Here is an 18041-nt window from a genome sequence, read left to right on the forward strand (position 1 = left end):
CCGCCCGCAGCGCGGTCTGCCCAGCGCGCCAGCTTCCCAGCCGAGTCGCCCAAGTTTGGCCACGAAGCGAGGGGCTCAGGAAGTGGAGGGTCCCCGCTGCCCCTCGCCCCAGTCCGGCCTCGACCCCGCCGGGGTGGCGCGAACCCCCGCAGCCTCAGAATGAATGGCCGGCGTGGGACACTCGGGATACACAACCTCAGCGCGACCCCGTCCCCCTCCGCTCGGCCCCCGCAGCCACCTGCGCGCGTGGGCAGAGCCGGGCAGCCTCCCGGGACCGAAGCCGAGATGCGCCGGGCGTAAGGCCGCCGCCGCCTGGACGGGCCGGACACCCGCACCCAGCGCCGCTGGCAGGGGGCCGGCGCGGCGAGCCAAGCGTCGCGTCCCCGCCGGGTCTTACCTGGCTCCGCGGAGGCCGCGCGCACTCCGAGCAGCAGGACCAGCGCGGCGAGCACGTCCAGGAGGCTCCGCGACCGCGGCCGCAGCCAAGGCCACCTGCGGGCGACAGGCCCCAGACCCCAGGTTAGAGCGCCGCGCGTGTCCACCGCCCGCCCGAGCGACCCGCTGCCCCTGCTCGCCCCGCACCTCGGCGCCATGCTCGGCGGGCCCGACCGTCAGCGCCGCGGATGCTGCGCGCTCGGCCGCCGGGTCGGGCAGAGGCGGGGCGGGGCGGGGAGGTGGGCCGGGGGCGCGGGGACGGGCCGCGGCGGGGCGGGACGGGGCGGGGCGCGGGGGCGGGGAGTGGGGGCGGGGCGCAGGGAACGGGCCGGGACCAGGCGGGGACCGAGCGGGGCGGAGCCAGGGGCGGCCGGGGGCCTCGGGACGCGCGGAGGAGGAGCGGAGACCCGGCGGGGCGGGGCGGGGCTGGGGCCGGCCGGGGCCGGTCGGGGGCGGCCGGGGGCGGCCCGGTCGGCAGCGGAGGAGCCGCGACCCCGCGGGGTGCGGGGCCTCGGGCGCCCGGCTGGACCCGGTGGTGGACGGCGGGGAGTACGCGGGGGCAAACGGGGCGCGGAACGGGACGCAAGCCCGGGGCCGGATGACCCGCCGCTCCCCCGGGTCCTGGCGCTTTCTCCCCGCTCCCGCCCTCTGTCCCTGCGCTCGTGGCCCGCCCGCGCCCCCGCCCCCGAGGGAGCTGCCTCCCGCCTCCGCCCGAGGCCGCACGTGGGGTCCCGGCCTCCAGACCCCGCAGGGTCCGAGGGTACTCAGTGCGTCCGGCTGGCGGGCGGTTGGAACAAAGACCTTTCTTGCTGGAGGACAGCGGATGAGGAGGAGGACGCCAAGCTCCTCCTGCCCAGCGTCGTGGGCACAGTGGCCGCGTCGTGGCGGACCCCCAGCCTCACTGCCTCCACAGGCGCGGGCCCAGGGCAGTAGCGTTCCCCCAAGCCCCGCTGCCGGCCTCCTGCGGCAGCTCCGGGTGGATGAGCCCTACTCCCCACGGAGCCCCAGTGCGCCTTCCACCCCGGTGGGGCCCTGCCCCCACTTTACAGAGGGCCCTGAGCGGTCTGGGGGGGCAGTGAGAAGGACACGCAGCTCGCCTGGGTGTACTCCTGCCCCCAGGAATTGGCCACAAGCGCCCCATTCCTCCCTGGGGTGCAGCTGCCCCTCACCAGAGCCTACCCCGGCCCCTCCTGGAGTTATGTCTGCTCTTCCCGGCACTTCCTCAGGCCAGAACTCCAGAACCCTGCCTGACTGCAAGCCTCGGCTCCTTCTGGCAGGCTGGCAGTTGTGCCCTTGGGGTCCTGCCCTCACAGTCCCCCAAGTCGCCTGCACTCAACCAGAGCTTGTCACATCCAGCTTCCCAAAGTAAACTGCCTTTCCCCTATACTTGGCCTTCTCCGCGTTTGCAGCGAGCAGAGGCCCCAGCACCATTGCCTTTGGCTGAGTTCTGAGCTAAGGGTTCTGATGCACCCTCCTCTGTCCCCACCGGGTCCTCTCCAGGTTGGGTGAAAAAGGGCACTGGTGGTCCATGGCAAGGACAGAAATCAAATCGAGGATTGTGACCCACTTTTTTAAACATGAGAGAACAACATGGATGAGAAATGATTAGCACAGAGTTTTGGCAAATTTTGTTCCATGTGAGGACAGAGAGGGGGACTGGGGTCCCCCCCGAGGCGTGCATCTGTCTGTTGGGCGCTGGTGCGGTGCCAGGGGAGGGGTCTGTGTGTGTGTGCGTGTGTGCGTGTGTGTGTGTGTGCGTGCTGTGTTCATGTGTGTTCAGTGTGGTGGGCAGGAGCATGTCTGGGTCCTAGTGGCACCCCCTCCTGTGCCTCACGCTCCATCTGTCCGTCTGCCTGTCCACCCTTCCTTCTGTCTGTGGGCCAGAAGCTCTGCTGTAGGGCGGGCTCTGAAGGGCAGCACCTCCCCCTCCCAGGTCACCTGCCCTACGGGCTGGTCCTGCTTCCACTCAGCCCAGCTCACTCTTTTCTAAAAAAATTTACTTAAATTCAGCTAGTTAAGATGTAAGGTATTGTTAGTCTCAGGGGTGGAGGTCAGGGAGTCCCAGCTGCACACAACACCCAGGGATCGTATCACGTGCCCTCCTGAACGCCCCCCCCCCCGTTTCCCCATCTCCCACCCCCTCCCCTCCAGCAACCCTCAGTTTGTTTCCTGGAGTTAAGTGTCTGTCACGGTTTGTCTCTGTCTCTCTAACCCGAGAGGTTCCCTTCCTCTATGTCCTTCTGCTTTGTTTCTTCAATCCCACCTACGAGTGAGATCGTATAATTGTCTTTCTCTCACGGACTGACGTCGCTCCGCACAGTCCCCCCCGGTTCCATCCACGCCGAGGCCAAGGGCAGGACGTGTCCCTTTCTGATGGCCGAGTCACATTCCTTGTGTCAACGAAGCCCGTCCTCTCTGTCCGTGCATCTGCCGACGGACGTCCGGGCTCTTCCCGCAGTCCGGCTGTCGTGGGCGTCGCTGCTGTGAACTCTGGGGGGCAGGGGCCCCTTCGGGTCACTCTGTCTTCATCTTTGGGGTAAATACCCGTTAGTGCGATGGCTGGTCGTAGGGCAGCTCTATTTCCAACTTTCCGAGGACGCTCCGTGCTGTTTTCCAGAGCGGCGGCGCCAGCTTGTGTTCCCGCCAGCCGTGCAGGAGGCCCCCCTTTCTCCGCACCTCGCCAGCACCTGTCGTTCCCCGACTGGCTGGTTGTAGCCGTTGTTGTAGCCGTTGTGACGACCATGAGGTGGGGTCTCACTGCGGTGTTGCTCTGAATGTCCCGGATGCTGAGCGATCCGCCCTGCCCATTCCCACATCTTCAGATCGGAAGACCTGCCGCCACAGGTGTGACTGATGCTGGTCCTGGGGCCCGTCTGGGGCTCTAGGGAGGGCGGCTGGACCGGTGGGGGCTGCTGATGCACCCGCCCTGCTCCTGTGGCTGGGGGTTCCCTCTCCCTCCTCTTCCCCCTCTTCCCCAACCCTCCCCCTTCTCACCTTCTCTCCCCTCCCCTCCTCCCCTCTCCTCCCCTCTCCTCTCCTGGGCTGGAAACCCCGAGGCAGGGATGAGCCCATCTTCACAGGCTTGGGGCAGAAGGCCGGCTCAGAGGACGGTCTGCGGGATGAAAAGTGCGATCAACAGCAAGAAGAACAAGAGAAGTGTTTCTACTCTTCCTACTCTGAGTTGATGGCTCAACTCATTGCTGTAAAAGCATATATTCTGCATTCTTTTCCCCCTTACTGTGTTACCGTAGGGTCATTGCTCTGCCGTTCCTGTGGCATCGCATCTTTCTCCCCTTCATTTACCGGCAAACGTGATCACTGTAGAAAAGACGGAGAAAGGCGAGAGGCTCACAGAAAAGCGCCTGTGTCGTTCCGCTAACGCTGTGCTGCGGTTTCCAGCCTCGTCCACGCAGACCCCTATTCCGTGGGAACGCGCTCAGCCCCCAGGAGGGCCAACGCATATCAGCTCACCCCACAGACGTGCCCGGGGCAGGGGAGACCTGGGGGGCGGGCAGCGGAGGGTCAGAGGGTGGGGTGTCCAGAGCAAAGGCCCGGGAGAGAGGACCGTCCCCACGTGTGCGCTGGGGGGCCCTCGGACACTCGGCTGGTCTGTGGGGTGAGCGGGAGGGCCGTGCTGGCGCTGAGAGCCTGTGGGGCGGGCTGAGCGCCGGGCGCCGCCAGCTTCCTCTCTATTCCTTGCCGGTCGCTGGCATCCCGTTCCTCCTTCCCCAGGGAGCGATGACAGAAATGACAGAGAGGGTGGTGCTGGTCCCCCGCTCGCCCCAGGAAAGGTGAGGAGGGTCAGCAGTGCCCAGCGGAGCCCCTGCCCCGTGTGTGGCCGACGGTCCACCCCGCGGCTGGAAACGGGCTCCAGGTCCGCTCACGCAGCGCTGGGTTTGGTTCTGTCCGTCTGCTGGGTTTTGTCTCGCACTGATGCGGGGTTTCGAAACCTGCGGTGGGCTCTCTCAGGCCCGGTGCTTGTGCCACGGGGTCCTTCCTGCTCCACAGGCGGCAGGTGGGTCCTGGGGCGCGGACCGCGGGTGTGTGCAGAGAGACAGGGAGGAGGCTCTGGGGCCCGGGGAGCCGAGCAAGGCCAGGCACAGGGAAAGAGCGGGACATCGGGCCTCTCCGCAGCCGGTCCCCTCTCCCTGCCCCCAGAGGCAGCCTGTGCTTGCTGCGTGCAGAGGAGCTAACTTTGCTCAGGAAGAAGCTGTGTGTTGGCAGCGCGGGCGGGGAACGCAGAAAACGTGTCTAGTTCAGGGCCAGGCCGCACAGCCAAGCTCCCCGGCCCGAGTCACAGGGTCCGCCCCGGATCTGAGACCCAGCCGGGCCGCTCACAGTCGTGCAGGCCAAGGGCAGGGGCCCATCCGAGACCCTACAGGCCGGCCTCCGCCGCACCCACGGCTCCCCTGCCTGGCACTTGGCGCCACAGCCCTTGTCAGACGGCGGTGCCGGTTTGTGTTTGCGGGTCTGTGCCCGCTGCCGACACGGGCAGCTCCCTACCCGGCACTCGCACCAGGGGGGCTGCTCCTGGGGGGAGGCCCGACCGGGGGAAACACCTGCTGAGGGGAGGGACCAGGGGACCCGACTGCCTTTCGCACCTGCCGGTCTGCAGCCTTCCCCGGGCAGCCGGGCGGGCAGCGGTGGAGCCGGTGTCCGTGGGGATCTGTCCCAGCAGAGCCTGGGGATGACGGGGGAGTGACGGATCTCCAGCAGAGCCTGGGGATGACGGGGGAGTGACGGATCTGTCCCAGCAGAGCCTGGGGATGACGGGGGAGTGACGGATCTGTCCCAGCAGAGCCTGGGGATGACGGGGGAGTGACGGATCTCCAGCAAATAGTCTATGGCCCCTGACGAAACGCACGGGAATCAGGGCTCACGCGCACACGCTTGTCCAGCACCCCACGCGGTGTGCTGCTCTGACATCTGAGGTGACCTGAGGAAGGGAGGGGCCCGGCGGCGGCGATGGGCTCCGCGCCAGGATCACAGGAGACCCTTGGCTGTTCTCTGTTCTTTTCCACGTTGCCAAAGGCTCAAACAATAAACGTTTATATTAATTGTAGAGGGGCCGGTGCGAGGAAATGTGTCAGCTCACGTTGAGTCATCAGAGGGGAAGGGAGGGTCCCTGAACTCTCCAGTGCATCGTCTAACAACCTGGAACATTCTAGCTCCGGACCGCCTCCTCCCCGTAGAGACGGCACCGGGTGCCCCAGGATGAAGGGGAACACCCCACGCTTCGTATCCTGCAGGTGCCAGAAGGAAGGAGTCCAGGTGATTCCCGTTTCCTGCCGGCCTGGCTGCCTCCCACGACAAACAACACGGCCCTCTCCTTCCACGGTGACTGGGCACAGACGGCCATGCAAAGCCCCCTCAGGCCACTTCTGCTGTCCCCTGCGATGAGCCAGGATGACCACTCGGGGCGAAACCCCCGAGCTGTGTTTTCGGCCTCAGGTCACCCGCACACGCCCCAAGAGCAGGGCTGACGCCCTTCTGGTCCCGCGTCCAGAGCACCCGACGACGGGCTCTGCCCTTTGCCTTCCGTGCCTCCCCCTCCCATCTGCGCTGCTTCGTGCTCAGGTCCACCCAGACCAGCAGCCTGGGAACCCCCGGCATGCCGCCCGGCCCCACCTTTCCGTGGAGCCCCCATCCCTGCCGAAGCTGCTTCTCCTTCCCTGGCTCGTTTTTTCGGGTATTTGCTTATGCCCTTCCCCCTTCCCTCCGGAGATTTCAGGCCCCCAGAGGACAGCCCCTTCTGCCCCACCTGAGCAGAAGGAAGCCGGGAAGGAGCGAAGGCAAACACGTGAAAGCTGGGACAGGCGTTTCGAGGTGTTCCTCGCCAGGAACCCCGGTGAAAACCTTCAGGGCGCGACTGGTCTACACCCCTCACGACCTCCACCTTCCTTTACCCGTCCCCCTACGTTTGAGTCGTTTGTGCACACCGCCCCGCTCCCTCTCACCCCAAAATGCGAGCCATTTGAACATAAAAAACAAACATGTGCTGTAACTCGTGTTAAAAATCCCCAACACTATGGACAAGGCTCAAGTCCCGCTTGACTTGCCTCTTCACCTCCGTCTCCTGACAACACTGTCCTTGTTATTACGCTTCTGCTGGCTATTTTAGGAGGCCAGTGCCTTATCCATTAGGCCACTGGGGCCTGCTGCTGGCTATTTTAAAATGCATTTTCCAGATGCATGTTTCTCTAGAAATGTAGACTTGTAAAAAGTTGTTTTATGAAAACTTCAAACCCACAGGAGATGACACTCACGGTCCGAACGCTTGCTTTGTTAAAACCACGCGTGTTGCAGCTTTTCTCGTGTCTGTATACATGCGTGCATTTTAGTGATGGCTCCATTATTCCATGGTAGGGACACAGCGTACTCGGTGGTCCCATCGTTTGTGAGACTTAGGTTGTTTTGATTCTTTGTTTAAAATAATACACGGCCTTGAAAAGAGACGGAAGGCATAGCAAAGAATGGAACAGAAGAGCCAAACGCGGGAAGTCCAGCGGAAGGTGAAGAACAGTTGGATAGGCTCGTCGGTGAGCTCAGTTCAGCTGGGGAGAGCCAGGACTCTGAGAACAACGCTGCAGAAGCCTCTGCACGGAGACATGAGGAGAAGACCAGGCATGGAAGACAGAGCTGTGCCTTCAGGAGCAGAACTCTTTGAAGAAAAATAGCTGAAATTTTTCCAAGATTAGTGACAGGCACTAAACCATAGATCAAAGCTCAGAAAACATGCATCAAGATAAGTGCTCAAAAAAGAAAGTAAGGGGCGCCTGGTCGCCTCAGTGGATTGTCTCTGCCTTCAGTTCGGGTCATCAGCTCAGGGTCCTGGGATCGAGACCCGCATCGGACTCTCTGCTCAGCGGGGAGCCTGCTTCCACCACCACCCCCGCCTGCCTACTTGTGATCTCTGTCTGTCAAATAAATAAATAAAATCTTTAAAAAAACAAAAGTGAAACAAACAAGCAAACAAACAAAACAAAACAAAAATTCCATATGCATGACATATTCAAGCTGCTGGGGGAAAAGACATGGAAAGAGTCTCTAAGGCAACCAGAGTACAAACATGGAAACATTACGTGCAGAGAAGCAGACATAAGAATTATGGTTCATTCTCCTCAGAAACTGTGTAAACTGGATGACCAGAGCCCTGAAATAAACAAAAAGTGTTGAAAATATATGTTAAAATTTAAGGATAAAGAAAGACTATCTCAGACAAACAAGAACTGTGGAAATTCATTGCTGACAAACATTTTATAAGAAATGATAGCCAAATTTCTCAACCAGAAGGAACGGTATCAGTCCCCCAACTGGGTCTTCAGGATGAAAGGAAGAGCACCAGAAATGGAAGAAACGAGATAAGATAAATCTCTTTCTCTCTTTGTTTTTAATTGGTATAAAAGATACCTGCTATCTACAGGAAATACCGTGGCCATGGACTGTGCTCATGGCATACATGGAAATGACATGTACGATAAAGTCATGAAGGATGGAAGGGAGGGACTGGAAGCACATTGCTGTAAGCTCCCGACACTACGTATGAGGCAGTCGAATGCTACTTGAAGGGAATTAAATTCCTCGGAGCAATTTAAGTAACTCAAAATTTATATTGTAAACTCTAGGGCAAACACTAAAAAATTTCAAGTGGTATAAGCAATAAATCAAGAGAACATAAAACAAAATGATTTTAAAAAGTGCTCACCTGGGGCACCTGGGTGGCTAAGTTGGTTAAGTGTCTGCCTTTGGCTCAGGTCATGATCCCAGGGTCCTGGGATCGAGCCCCCGCATCGGGCTCTCTGCTCAGCAGGGAGCCTGCTTCTCTTTCTCCCTCTACCACAACTCCTGCTTATGTTCCCACTTTCTATCAAATAAATAAATAAAATATTTTTTAAAAAGTGCTCAATTAACCAAGAAAAAGTAGAAAAAGAGTAAAAAGAAAAACAGATGGAACAAATAGAAGACACCTAGCAAAATTATAATTTTAATCCAATATTATCAATAATCACATTAAATGTGAATGGTCTAAACACACCAGTTAAAAGGTAGAGATGGCCAGATTCAATTAAAAAAAAAAAAGGCAAGACTCTATTATGTCTACAAGAAATCCACATTAAATATAAAACATATATAGATTTAATGCATAAGGATGAAAAGAGGTATAACACTCAATCACTAGCCAGAAGAAAACCAGAGTAACTAACTTGACAGCAGATAGGCTTTTGGGGAAGAAGTATTATCACACATAAAGAAGGACATTATATAAAGATGATGTTAATTCTCCAAGAGGACACAACATTCATAAATCAGGATGTACCTAACCACAGACTTCAAAATATATGAAGCAGAAACTGACTAGACTGAAAAGGGAAATAGAACCCAAGTTACAGTTGAACATATCAGTGCTGTACTCTTAGTAATCTGTGAAAACAAGTGGACCACAAAATAAATAAAAGCATAGAAGACACGAGTGTCATCAATTACCTAGACCATTTAAAGAACTCTCCACCCATAAGTGCTTCTTAAAAGTAAAAATATAGGGGCACCTGGGTGGCGCAGTGGGTGAAGCATCTGCCTTCGGCTCAGGTCATGATCTCAGGGTCCTGGGATTGAGCCCCACATAGGGCTCCCTGCTCAGCAGGAAGCCTGCTTGTCCCTCTGCCACTCCCCCTGCTTATGTTCCTGTTCTCGCTGTCTCTCACTCTCTGTCAAATAATTAAATAAAATCTTAAAAAAAAAAAACTAAACTAAAAATATACTCCTCTCAAGTGCATGTTGATATCATCAAGATATACTTATTTTCTGGGCCACATAAAATCTCAGCAAACTTACGAGAATATAAATCATATAGAGTGTGCTTTCAAGTCATGACAGAACAAGAAATCAAAAAGATATCTGTAAAGTCCTTAAATATTTAGAAATCCTAAACAACACAATTCTAAGTAAGTCAAAGGTCAAAGGGACGTCTCAGGGAAATATAAAAACATTTCAAATTAATTAAAAATGAAAGTTAATTGAAAGTCTCAAAATTTGTGGGAAGAAGCTGAAGAAGTGCTTAGTAGGAAATTCATAGCACTGAATCCCACATTTAAAAAGAAGAAAGATCTCAAAGAAAAGACTCAGCTTCCATCATACAAAACTGGTAGTGGGGGTGGGAGGGAAGGTCCAATTAAGCACAAAGGAAATAGAAGAAAGTAAGTAATACAGATCAGGACAGAAAACAATACAATGAAAATGACCAAAACCAAAATCTGACTTTCTTGTGTCTTCTGCTTTGTTTTCTTTTCTTTTCAAGTTCTGGCCAGACGGATCATGAAGAGGCCTGACAAGACTCACCAACACCAAGAATCAAAGCACAGACATCACTACAGATCCTGCAGCTTTTCCAAAGATAATATAGGAATATTACAAACAATTTAATTTTATCCTAATATGTTCTGTAACTTGGACAAAATACAAAAATTCCTTGAAAAACACAGATGGCCCACACTGATACAAAAAGAAATTTTAAAATCCAAATGGCTCTGTATCTGTTGAAGAAACTGAACTCATAACTAAAAATCTTCCTAGAAAGCAAGCTCCTAACCGAACAGCTTCACTGGTGAATACTATAAAATATTTATTGAAGAAGTAACTTCAAGCCTACATAAGCTTTTTCAGAAAACAAAGCAGGAAACAGTTCCCAATTTTTTTCATGAGGCCTGATTACCCTGGTGCCAAGGACACCATAGGAAAATAGAACTATAGACTTCATGAACAGTATGCAGAAAATTTTAACAAAATGTTAGCAAATGAAACGTGGTAATATATAAAAAGAATAGTACATTATGACCACGTAGGACTTATTCCCAGAATGCAAGTCTGGCTTAACATTAAAAATTCAATTTAAGGGCACCTGGGTGGCTCAGTGGGTGAAGCATCTGCCTTCGGCTCAGGTCATGATCTCGGGGTTCTGGGATCGAGCCCCACATTGGGCTCCCCGCTCAGCAGGGGGCCTGTTTCTCCCTCTCCCTCTGCCTGCTGCTCCTCCTGCATCTGTTCCCTCTGTCTGTCAGATAAATAAGTAAAATCTTAAAAAACAAATCCAATGTAATTCACAGTATTAATAGAAAAATGGAGAAAAATCATAGAATCATCTCCCCAAATGCAGAAAACAAATATGATATATTAAATATCCATTCTAGAAATAGAAAGGAACTCCTCAGCCTGATAAGGGGCATCCACAAAAAGTTTCTAGATAACATTGTACTTCGTGTTGAAAAACTGAATGCTTTTTCCCTACAACAAAGAACACAACAGAGCAGAGAAAGCTTCGCTATTCAATATTATTCTGGAGATCCTAGACAAGAAAGGTCTTCAGCTGAGAAAGAGATGTACATATTGGAAAGGGGGAAATAAAAAATGCCTATTAGCATATGAGATGATTATTTATAGAAAGTCCTAAGGAATGTTGGGTGGCTCAGTGGGCTAAAGCCTCTGCCTTTGGCTCAGGTCATGATCCCAGGGTCCTGGGATGGAGACCTGCATCAGGCTTTCTGCTTAGCGGGGAGCCTGCTTCCCCCTCTCTCTCTGCCTGCCTCTCTGCCTACTTGTGATCTCTGTCTGTGTTAAAAAAAAAAAAAATCTTAAAAAAAGAAAAAAGAAAGTCCTAAGGAATGCATATAAAAGCTATCAGAATTAAGGGAGCGTAGCAAGGTTGTACGATATAAGGACAACACAAAAAAATTGGTTTATTTCTATATACTAGCAATGAACAGTTGGAAATCAAAATCTGTATTGCAAAATCTGTATTGTGCACCAGAAACTAATATAACCTTCTTTGTTAACTAGCTGGAATTAAAATAATATCTTAAAAAAATAAAGTTTGCATGACATTGGGCAAATTTTAAAAAATAAATAAAAAATAAAGAAGTTCTGAATATAAAGTATAAAACACCACTGAGATATATTGAAGAAATACGATGAGTTAATGCCTCACACCAGTCAGAGTGGCTAAAACCAACGGCACAAGAAACAACAGATGATGGCGAGGACGTGGGGCTCTAGGAACACTGATTTGCACCCTGCTGCTGTGAATGCAAACTGGTGCAGCCACTCTGAAAATAGTGTGGAAATTCCTCAAAAACTTAAAAATAGAATGACCTTTTTGTCCAACAATCATATTGGGTATTTACCCAAAGAATACAAAAACACTGATTCCAAGGGATGCACACATTATTTACAGAAGCCAGATGTAGAAGCATTCCAAGTGCCCACGGACTGATGAATGGATAGAGGGGGCACACACCGACAATCACGCACACTCACACTCACACTCGCTCTCGCACACTCACTGTCCCACACTCACACCCTCACGCTCACACTGGAATATTACTTGGCTATAAAAAAGAATGAAATCTCGCCATTTGCAACAACATGGATGGAGTATCATGTTAAGTGAAATAAGTCAGAGAAAGACAAATACTATATGATCTCACTCACATGTGAAATTTAAGATACAAAACAAACAAGCAAAGGAGAAAAGAAAAGAGACAAATCAAGAAACAGACTCAGTGACAGAGAACAGACCAACAGTGTTGGGGGAATTGGGTGAAATAGGTAATGGGGAGTAAGGGGGCCTTTGTCCAGATGAGCTTTGGGTGATGTATGAAATCACTGTATGGTGCAACAGAAACTAATATAACCTTCTTTGTTAACTAGCTGGAATTAAAATAATATCTTAAAAAAATAAAGTTTGCATGACATTGGGCAAATTTTAAAAAATAAATAAAAAATAAAGAAGTTCTGAATATAAAGGTAGTTATACCATGTGTTTGGATCAGAAGATTCAATACTGTTAAGATGCCCGTTCTCCCTAAATGGACCTACAGATATAACATGATACCAAGATAAAACCCACCAGTGTTTTGGCAATGCTAGCAAGCTGGTTATAAAATGTATATAAAAATACAAAGAACCAAGAATAGCCAAAAGAATTTTGAAAGGAAAAACCAGTTGGAAAATGTACCCTACCTGATTTTGATAATTTATTGTCAAGTTACAGAGATTAAAATGGTGCAGTATTAGCAAAAGGATATGTAAATCGATCAAAAGAACTGAACAGAGAATCAAGAAATAGACCCATGTATGTGGCCAACGAACTTCAGCAGAAGGTCCCGATCTCCTCTGTTCCCCTTTCCCATCAAGTGACAGCTCAGACCTGGAAGAACAAGACCCATGTGGGTGGGTAAAGCCATGCCGGCTTGAAAACTCTGTTTCCCAAACACAGCTCAGGAGGGACTGGCCCCACGTCAGCAGGAAGTGTGCCCAGTTACAGGTCTTGCTTTGAGAGGAGTTCACATCAATGGTGCTCCAGGTATTTCTAGAGCATGTGCAGAATAGCAAGACCGGTGTCAACAAGGGACCATTTTTATCATTAGCGTTATTCCTGTGTCATGTCCCACCTTTACCAGATTTCCAGAGGAACAGATCTAGAAAGCTAAGCCAATATCAAACCCATCGATAGAGATGATAAAGAATCGTGCCCATCCTTTATTCATCCACCAGAATTGGCCAAATAGAACACGCCAGACAGTACCATGTTCAAGGGCGGTACGGAGCCTCTGGAGTGCTCCTAACACTGCTGGTGGGGGCACAAATCAGTCAATCACTTTGAAAAACTAGCGGTATCAGTAAAGTGAAAATGCCCATATCTGGACCCAGCAGCTCCTCAGATGAAAATATCCCCAATAGATACAGTTGCACACATTCCCTAGAAAGCGTGCAAGGATGTCATAACAGCAAGATCTAGGGACAACACGCATGTCTATCCGTCCCTGTGTTAAAGTAACACAATGAGACACTACTCAGTGATGAGGAAGCTGAGGAAGACTGTGCTTTGTGTGATAGCATGGGGGAACTTCACGGCTATTACCTGTGAATGGAAGGAGTCAGACCTACTCCAGGATTCCCTGTACAAGTTCTTACCGTTCAGTGGTCAAAAATATTGAAAGTCATTATTATGGATCATAAAAAAATTGGGACATTTTCCAATTCATTATGCATGATGAGCATGAACTCCAGAATTACATCGGACAAAGACAAGGCATGTGTGTGCACTCACATGCTAAAGATTCACCTCCCTCATGAACACAGAGGCAGAGAACTATCCAATGGAACCCACCCGTGTGCTTATGGAACACTAACTTATCTCAGGAACATAAGGATGGGTCAGTGTCGAACATCTGTTACTACAAGGGTCCACTTCAGTAGGTCAAAAGACAAAAGCCATGTGGTTTTGCAAACAAATGCCAAGATGCGTGCCTGGGTGGCTCAGTCGGTTAAGCATCTGCCTTTGGCTCAGGTCATGATCCGGGTGTCCTGGGATCGAGCCCCGAATCAGGGTCCCTGCTCGGCAGGAAGGCTGCTTCTCCCTCTCCTATTCCCCCTGCTTGTGTTCCTTCTCTCGCTGTGTCTCTCTCTGTCAAACAAATAAATAAAATCTTTAAAAAAAAACTCATAAAAACAAATGCCAAGAGGCTTAATACAATTCAGTATTTGATGATACAAACTCTCATGCTTTGGGGCAAAACATGCTTCCTTCTTAACTTGTTGAAAGTTATCTATTGTGAAGTATTATATATTCCGTTTAAAAATCAGTAAGAAGAAAATGATAAAAATTTGGTAAGAATAAACATTTAATTATACTTGAGATCCTAGACAATGTGATAGGGCAAGGAAAGAAATTAAGGCTAAATATTGGAACTGAGTATTTGCAGGTGATAGCATTGCTCATTTAGGGATTCCAAGAAGATCAGTCTGAACACTGCAAAAACATTAGAATGAAGAAAAGTTGAGAATGGTAGTCAGAGACAAGGTAAACAATAGTTTTCTTACAAATGAATGATAAATTTTAATATCATGGGAAAATATCTTACAATAGTGACAAAACACATGAAATGCCTAGCAGTGAACGTTAGTAAGACGTGCATACAACTTGCTGAAAATGACAAGCTTCTATCAGGGGACTGAACAGGAGACCTCCATAAATGTCAGGCCCCTCCCCGTTCTGGGACTAGTGAAGCCTGATGGTTAAGAGGGGACCTTCCAATGTCCGAGAGAGGACTAAGCACCATATGGGGCCCCAGGGTGGCCAGCTCAGGAACACGTCCTGTGATCACCACCTCCTCCGCCCACAGACACTCACACACTTTTCTCCTGACCCTGGATTATAGTGTAAAGGGTTCGTACTTCATCTTTTGTTTCAGGCCCTGTGTTTGGGGGAACCGGCCGGGATGGCTGAGGGTCCACATCGAGGCCCAGGAGAATGGACAGGCAAGAGTGCATCCTTTCAGCCCGCTGGCCCACACCCGGTCTCCGGTGAGCACCTTGGCAAGCCTCATCCGTGAGATGGTGGCAGCAGCACGGCTGGCCTCCGCAGCCAGGTGAGGACGCAGCAAGGCCATCGCCAAGTTCAGCATCGCAGGAGGCAGAAGCTGAGGCAGGAGACGGAGTCTAGGGGGTACTTCTTTCCACTTTAGAGATGGGGCTCAGGGAGGGGAGACATTTCCCCCAGGTCCCATGGCTGGTGGGGCAGGGAGGGAACTCAGCTAGATGGTCTAAGAATCCAACCCTCACTCCCCCCACCCCATGTCCCGACCTAAAGTCAGGTGTTTTCCAGAATGCCATCCTCTTGGCGCTCCTGGTCTTGGGGAACGATGCTCCATCCCCCCAGTTGTGTGGGACCCTCCGTGCCACCCTCCTCTCTGCATCCCGCACGGCTCCCTCTGTCTTGTCTCCTGAGTGCATCTGCACCCCAGTGTCTACCACTACCACGCTGGTCTAAACCAGGTGGTCCGTGCTCTCTTTCACACTCCAGTCCGTCCTCCACCCTGAGACGAAGGGACAATTTCACTGCCACGGGAGAGCCAGTGGTGACTTCATCACCCTCGTGGTTTGGAGCAATGGCCTGCAGACAGACCCGCCTCTTTCCCCAGCTTCACTGCGACCCTCCCTCTGTTGATCTGCTTGCTTTCTGCTCAGCCCGGCCATGCTCCCTCGCACTCTGGGCTTTTGTTCATGCTGTCCCTGCGCTGGGCTGCTACGCTCTTCCCTCATGAGGTCATTGTGCCGGGTCGCAGGCCCACCGTGGAGCCCCTCTTGCTCCCTCATGGCACCCAGTCCCACCCCGACGTGGCTGTGGACCCCCCCGTATGCCCCGTGCCTGGACACGTCAGCCTGTCTTGGCTTCTCCGTGGCAGGGAGGTCCTTCTTGTCGTCTCTCTGTGGCCCCTTTATGCACTTGGATTTTACCCAGTGTTGCAGATTCCAGAAGCGCTCAAAGACAGTGGCTTCCTCGAAGTTCCTTCGCGTTTGGCGATGTGCGCTGCTGGCCGTGGATCCGAGTGGAGACGTGGCTGGGGCGGGTGTGTTCCGAGCACGGCTGGGGTCCAGGGGTCCAGCTTCCCGGGCGCGCCTCCCTCGGTGGGCTGTGCGTTTCAGCGTGCCGTCTCCAGAAGCTCCCGCAGACTTCCCGGAGCGCGGCCCTCGCTGGAGGCTTTACTGCGGAAACAGGTGTCACCACGTCCCTGCACGTCTGACTGCGTCTGTGGACACTTCGGGCCTCGGCACAGCCCTCCCTGGGACTGTTTCGTCGCTGCGCAGAGAGCCGGCTCCTGGCAGCAGCCGCGTTCAGGATGCGTCAGGCCCGGGCTCAGCCACGTGCCGTCTGGCCCCCGGGCCCTGGGTGGGGAGCACGACACCACCCAGGGTCACGAGGATCGGGGCTGACTCACCTGGTACCTGAGGGCCCGGCTGTCTGGCTGATGCTTTAGGCAGCACACAACAACAAGGAGTGTGCAAGAGGTGTGCAAGCAGTGTGCAAGGAGCAGGGCCCGTGGGTCTCCACTCCTCTGACCTCATCCCTGTCTGAGCTCCACGCCCACCGGGCTACGCGGGCTTCTCGCTTCTCGAATTTAACCTGCGCGGGATCTGGTCCTCTTCCCCTTCGGGGGGGTTAAGGGGGCGGGTGAGCAGCGGGTGCCCGTGCGGCTCAGGCCGGGCCACATCTCCCCTCCTTCTCCTCTCAGAGCCCCCCAACCCAGGTGGCCCCAACCTTCCTTGCTGCTGAGGTCCCTGTCTGGGCTCAGGGGCCCTGGCTCCGCAGGGACAGCTCAGTCACGTCTGTCCAGTCGCATCCGGGGAGCCCGTGGAGGTCCTTGAGCAGTGACCGCTGAGGACAAGAATGCTTCGTGGCCAAGGGCAGTGCCATTTGCAGCTCAGGGGTCAGCCGTTCCTGAAGAATCCCTGGGACTCAGCAGGTGTGGGACGTAGGGAGGTTTCTTAGCCTCTCCATGCCTGAGTCCTCACTGGGGACAAGGGAGGCAAGGAGGTCAGCTGGGGCCCTGCAGAAGACCAGGCGATTCTGTGGGCAGACAGAGGCGGCCAGTGACTCTTGGCACCACTAGTCAGCAGGGTGATGCAAGCGCCACCCCAGGGCCACGCCTCACGTGCCTGTTAGAATGGCTGCTGGATGGAGGGCCGAGCACACCAAGTGAAACTCCTGTGCTGGGCTAGAGATCTGCCGGCTTACGGTGGAGTGACGACCGATACACCCTCCGTAAGCTGAAACTACTGTAAGTGGGAAGTGCATTTACTACACTCAGCTCACAGCACATCACAGTTTGCCTGGCCTACCTTCAGCTGCTGGGAAGGCTTCTGTTCACCTGCCGCTGGGCAGAATCACCTCACGCGGCCTGTCTTAGGAAAGTGTCGAGTAGCTCGTGACGGTTGTCCCTGTGTCTGTTGGCCGCTGAGCCTCGGGACCGCCAGCTGCCCAGCATCGCGGGAGTGGACTGTACGCAGGATCCCCTGCCCAGGGAAAGACCCACATTCAAAATCTGAAGTTTGGCCTCTACAGAACGCACGTTGCTTTCACACGGTCACAAAGCTCAGAAAACAGTAATTCAAACCAGCGCAAGCTGGGGACTGTCTGTATAAAAGGAAAGAACCACTTTTGAGGATAGTTTGGTATTTTCTTAAAAAGCGGACGTGCCCTTGCCGTGGGGTCCAGATGTTCCCGCCCTGGGTGCTGACCCAGGAGAAAAGCCAGTCGGCGGCCACCCGGAGACCCGCGTCCAGACGCGCAAGCGGCTTCACGAGACATGCGTCATCGGGAGGCGGATGGAAGAGCAAGCTGGGATTTTGAGTCGCGGACGCCCCTCGGCGAGAGAGGGGGGGTTGACGATCCGTCACCGACACACGCTCGGGCACCGGAGCTCTCCACGTGCCACGCTGGGGGAGGGAGCCGGGCTGCAGACCACATGCAGCCCCGTCACGGGGGTATGAGATTCCAGGGCCGCAGACCGGCCAGGAGCGGCCGGGGGCAGGGGCCACCCAGGAAACGCAGGCCGCACGGGGATGCGTCCACCACGGGCTGTGCCGAGGGTTCCCGCGTGTGCAGGTGTCAGACCACACCGAACCGCGCACTTCAAGTGCAGTTTATGGAGTGGCAACTACGGATCAATAAAGCTGTTAACGGTATCAGAAACAGCCGGGTATTGTTTTAACCTGCACGGTTGAGCGGTGAGCCGCCCCGGCTGGGAGCACGTGGTACAACCCGGCGTTGC

The 18041-nt window shown here is 53.5% G+C and overlaps 2 protein-coding genes across 3 annotated transcripts in view; one reads left to right on the forward strand and one right to left on the reverse strand.

The window, feature by feature from the left end:
* COL18A1 (collagen type XVIII alpha 1 chain) overlaps positions 1–658 on the reverse strand; it is an 81739-nt gene extending 81081 nt beyond the window's left edge. For both annotated transcript variants that reach the window (XM_044250787.1, XM_044250786.1), the window contains exons 1-2: positions 583–658; positions 398–492 (exon numbers count right to left, since the gene is read on the reverse strand). In XM_044250787.1, the coding sequence (XP_044106722.1) occupies positions 398–492; positions 583–593 (106 nt within the window). In that variant the 5' untranslated portion in view covers positions 594–658. The remainder of the gene's footprint in view (positions 1–397; positions 493–582) is intronic.
* On the forward strand, positions 592–17721 carry LOC122908576. The gene is made up of 7 exons (XM_044251556.1): positions 592–645; positions 914–1195; positions 1349–1442; positions 2841–2971; positions 3053–3279; positions 14682–14858; positions 15731–17721. Exons 1-7 carry the CDS (start codon positions 592–594, stop codon positions 16011–16013), a joined length of 1248 nt encoding a protein of 415 aa, XP_044107491.1. The 3' UTR covers positions 16014–17721.
* Positions 17722–18041: the final 320 nt, after the last annotated feature.

The sequence above is a fragment of the Neovison vison genome, chromosome 6 (genome assembly GCF_020171115.1).
Source record: "Neovison vison isolate M4711 chromosome 6, ASM_NN_V1, whole genome shotgun sequence".
Classification (NCBI taxonomy): Eukaryota; Metazoa; Chordata; class Mammalia; order Carnivora; family Mustelidae; genus Neogale; species Neogale vison.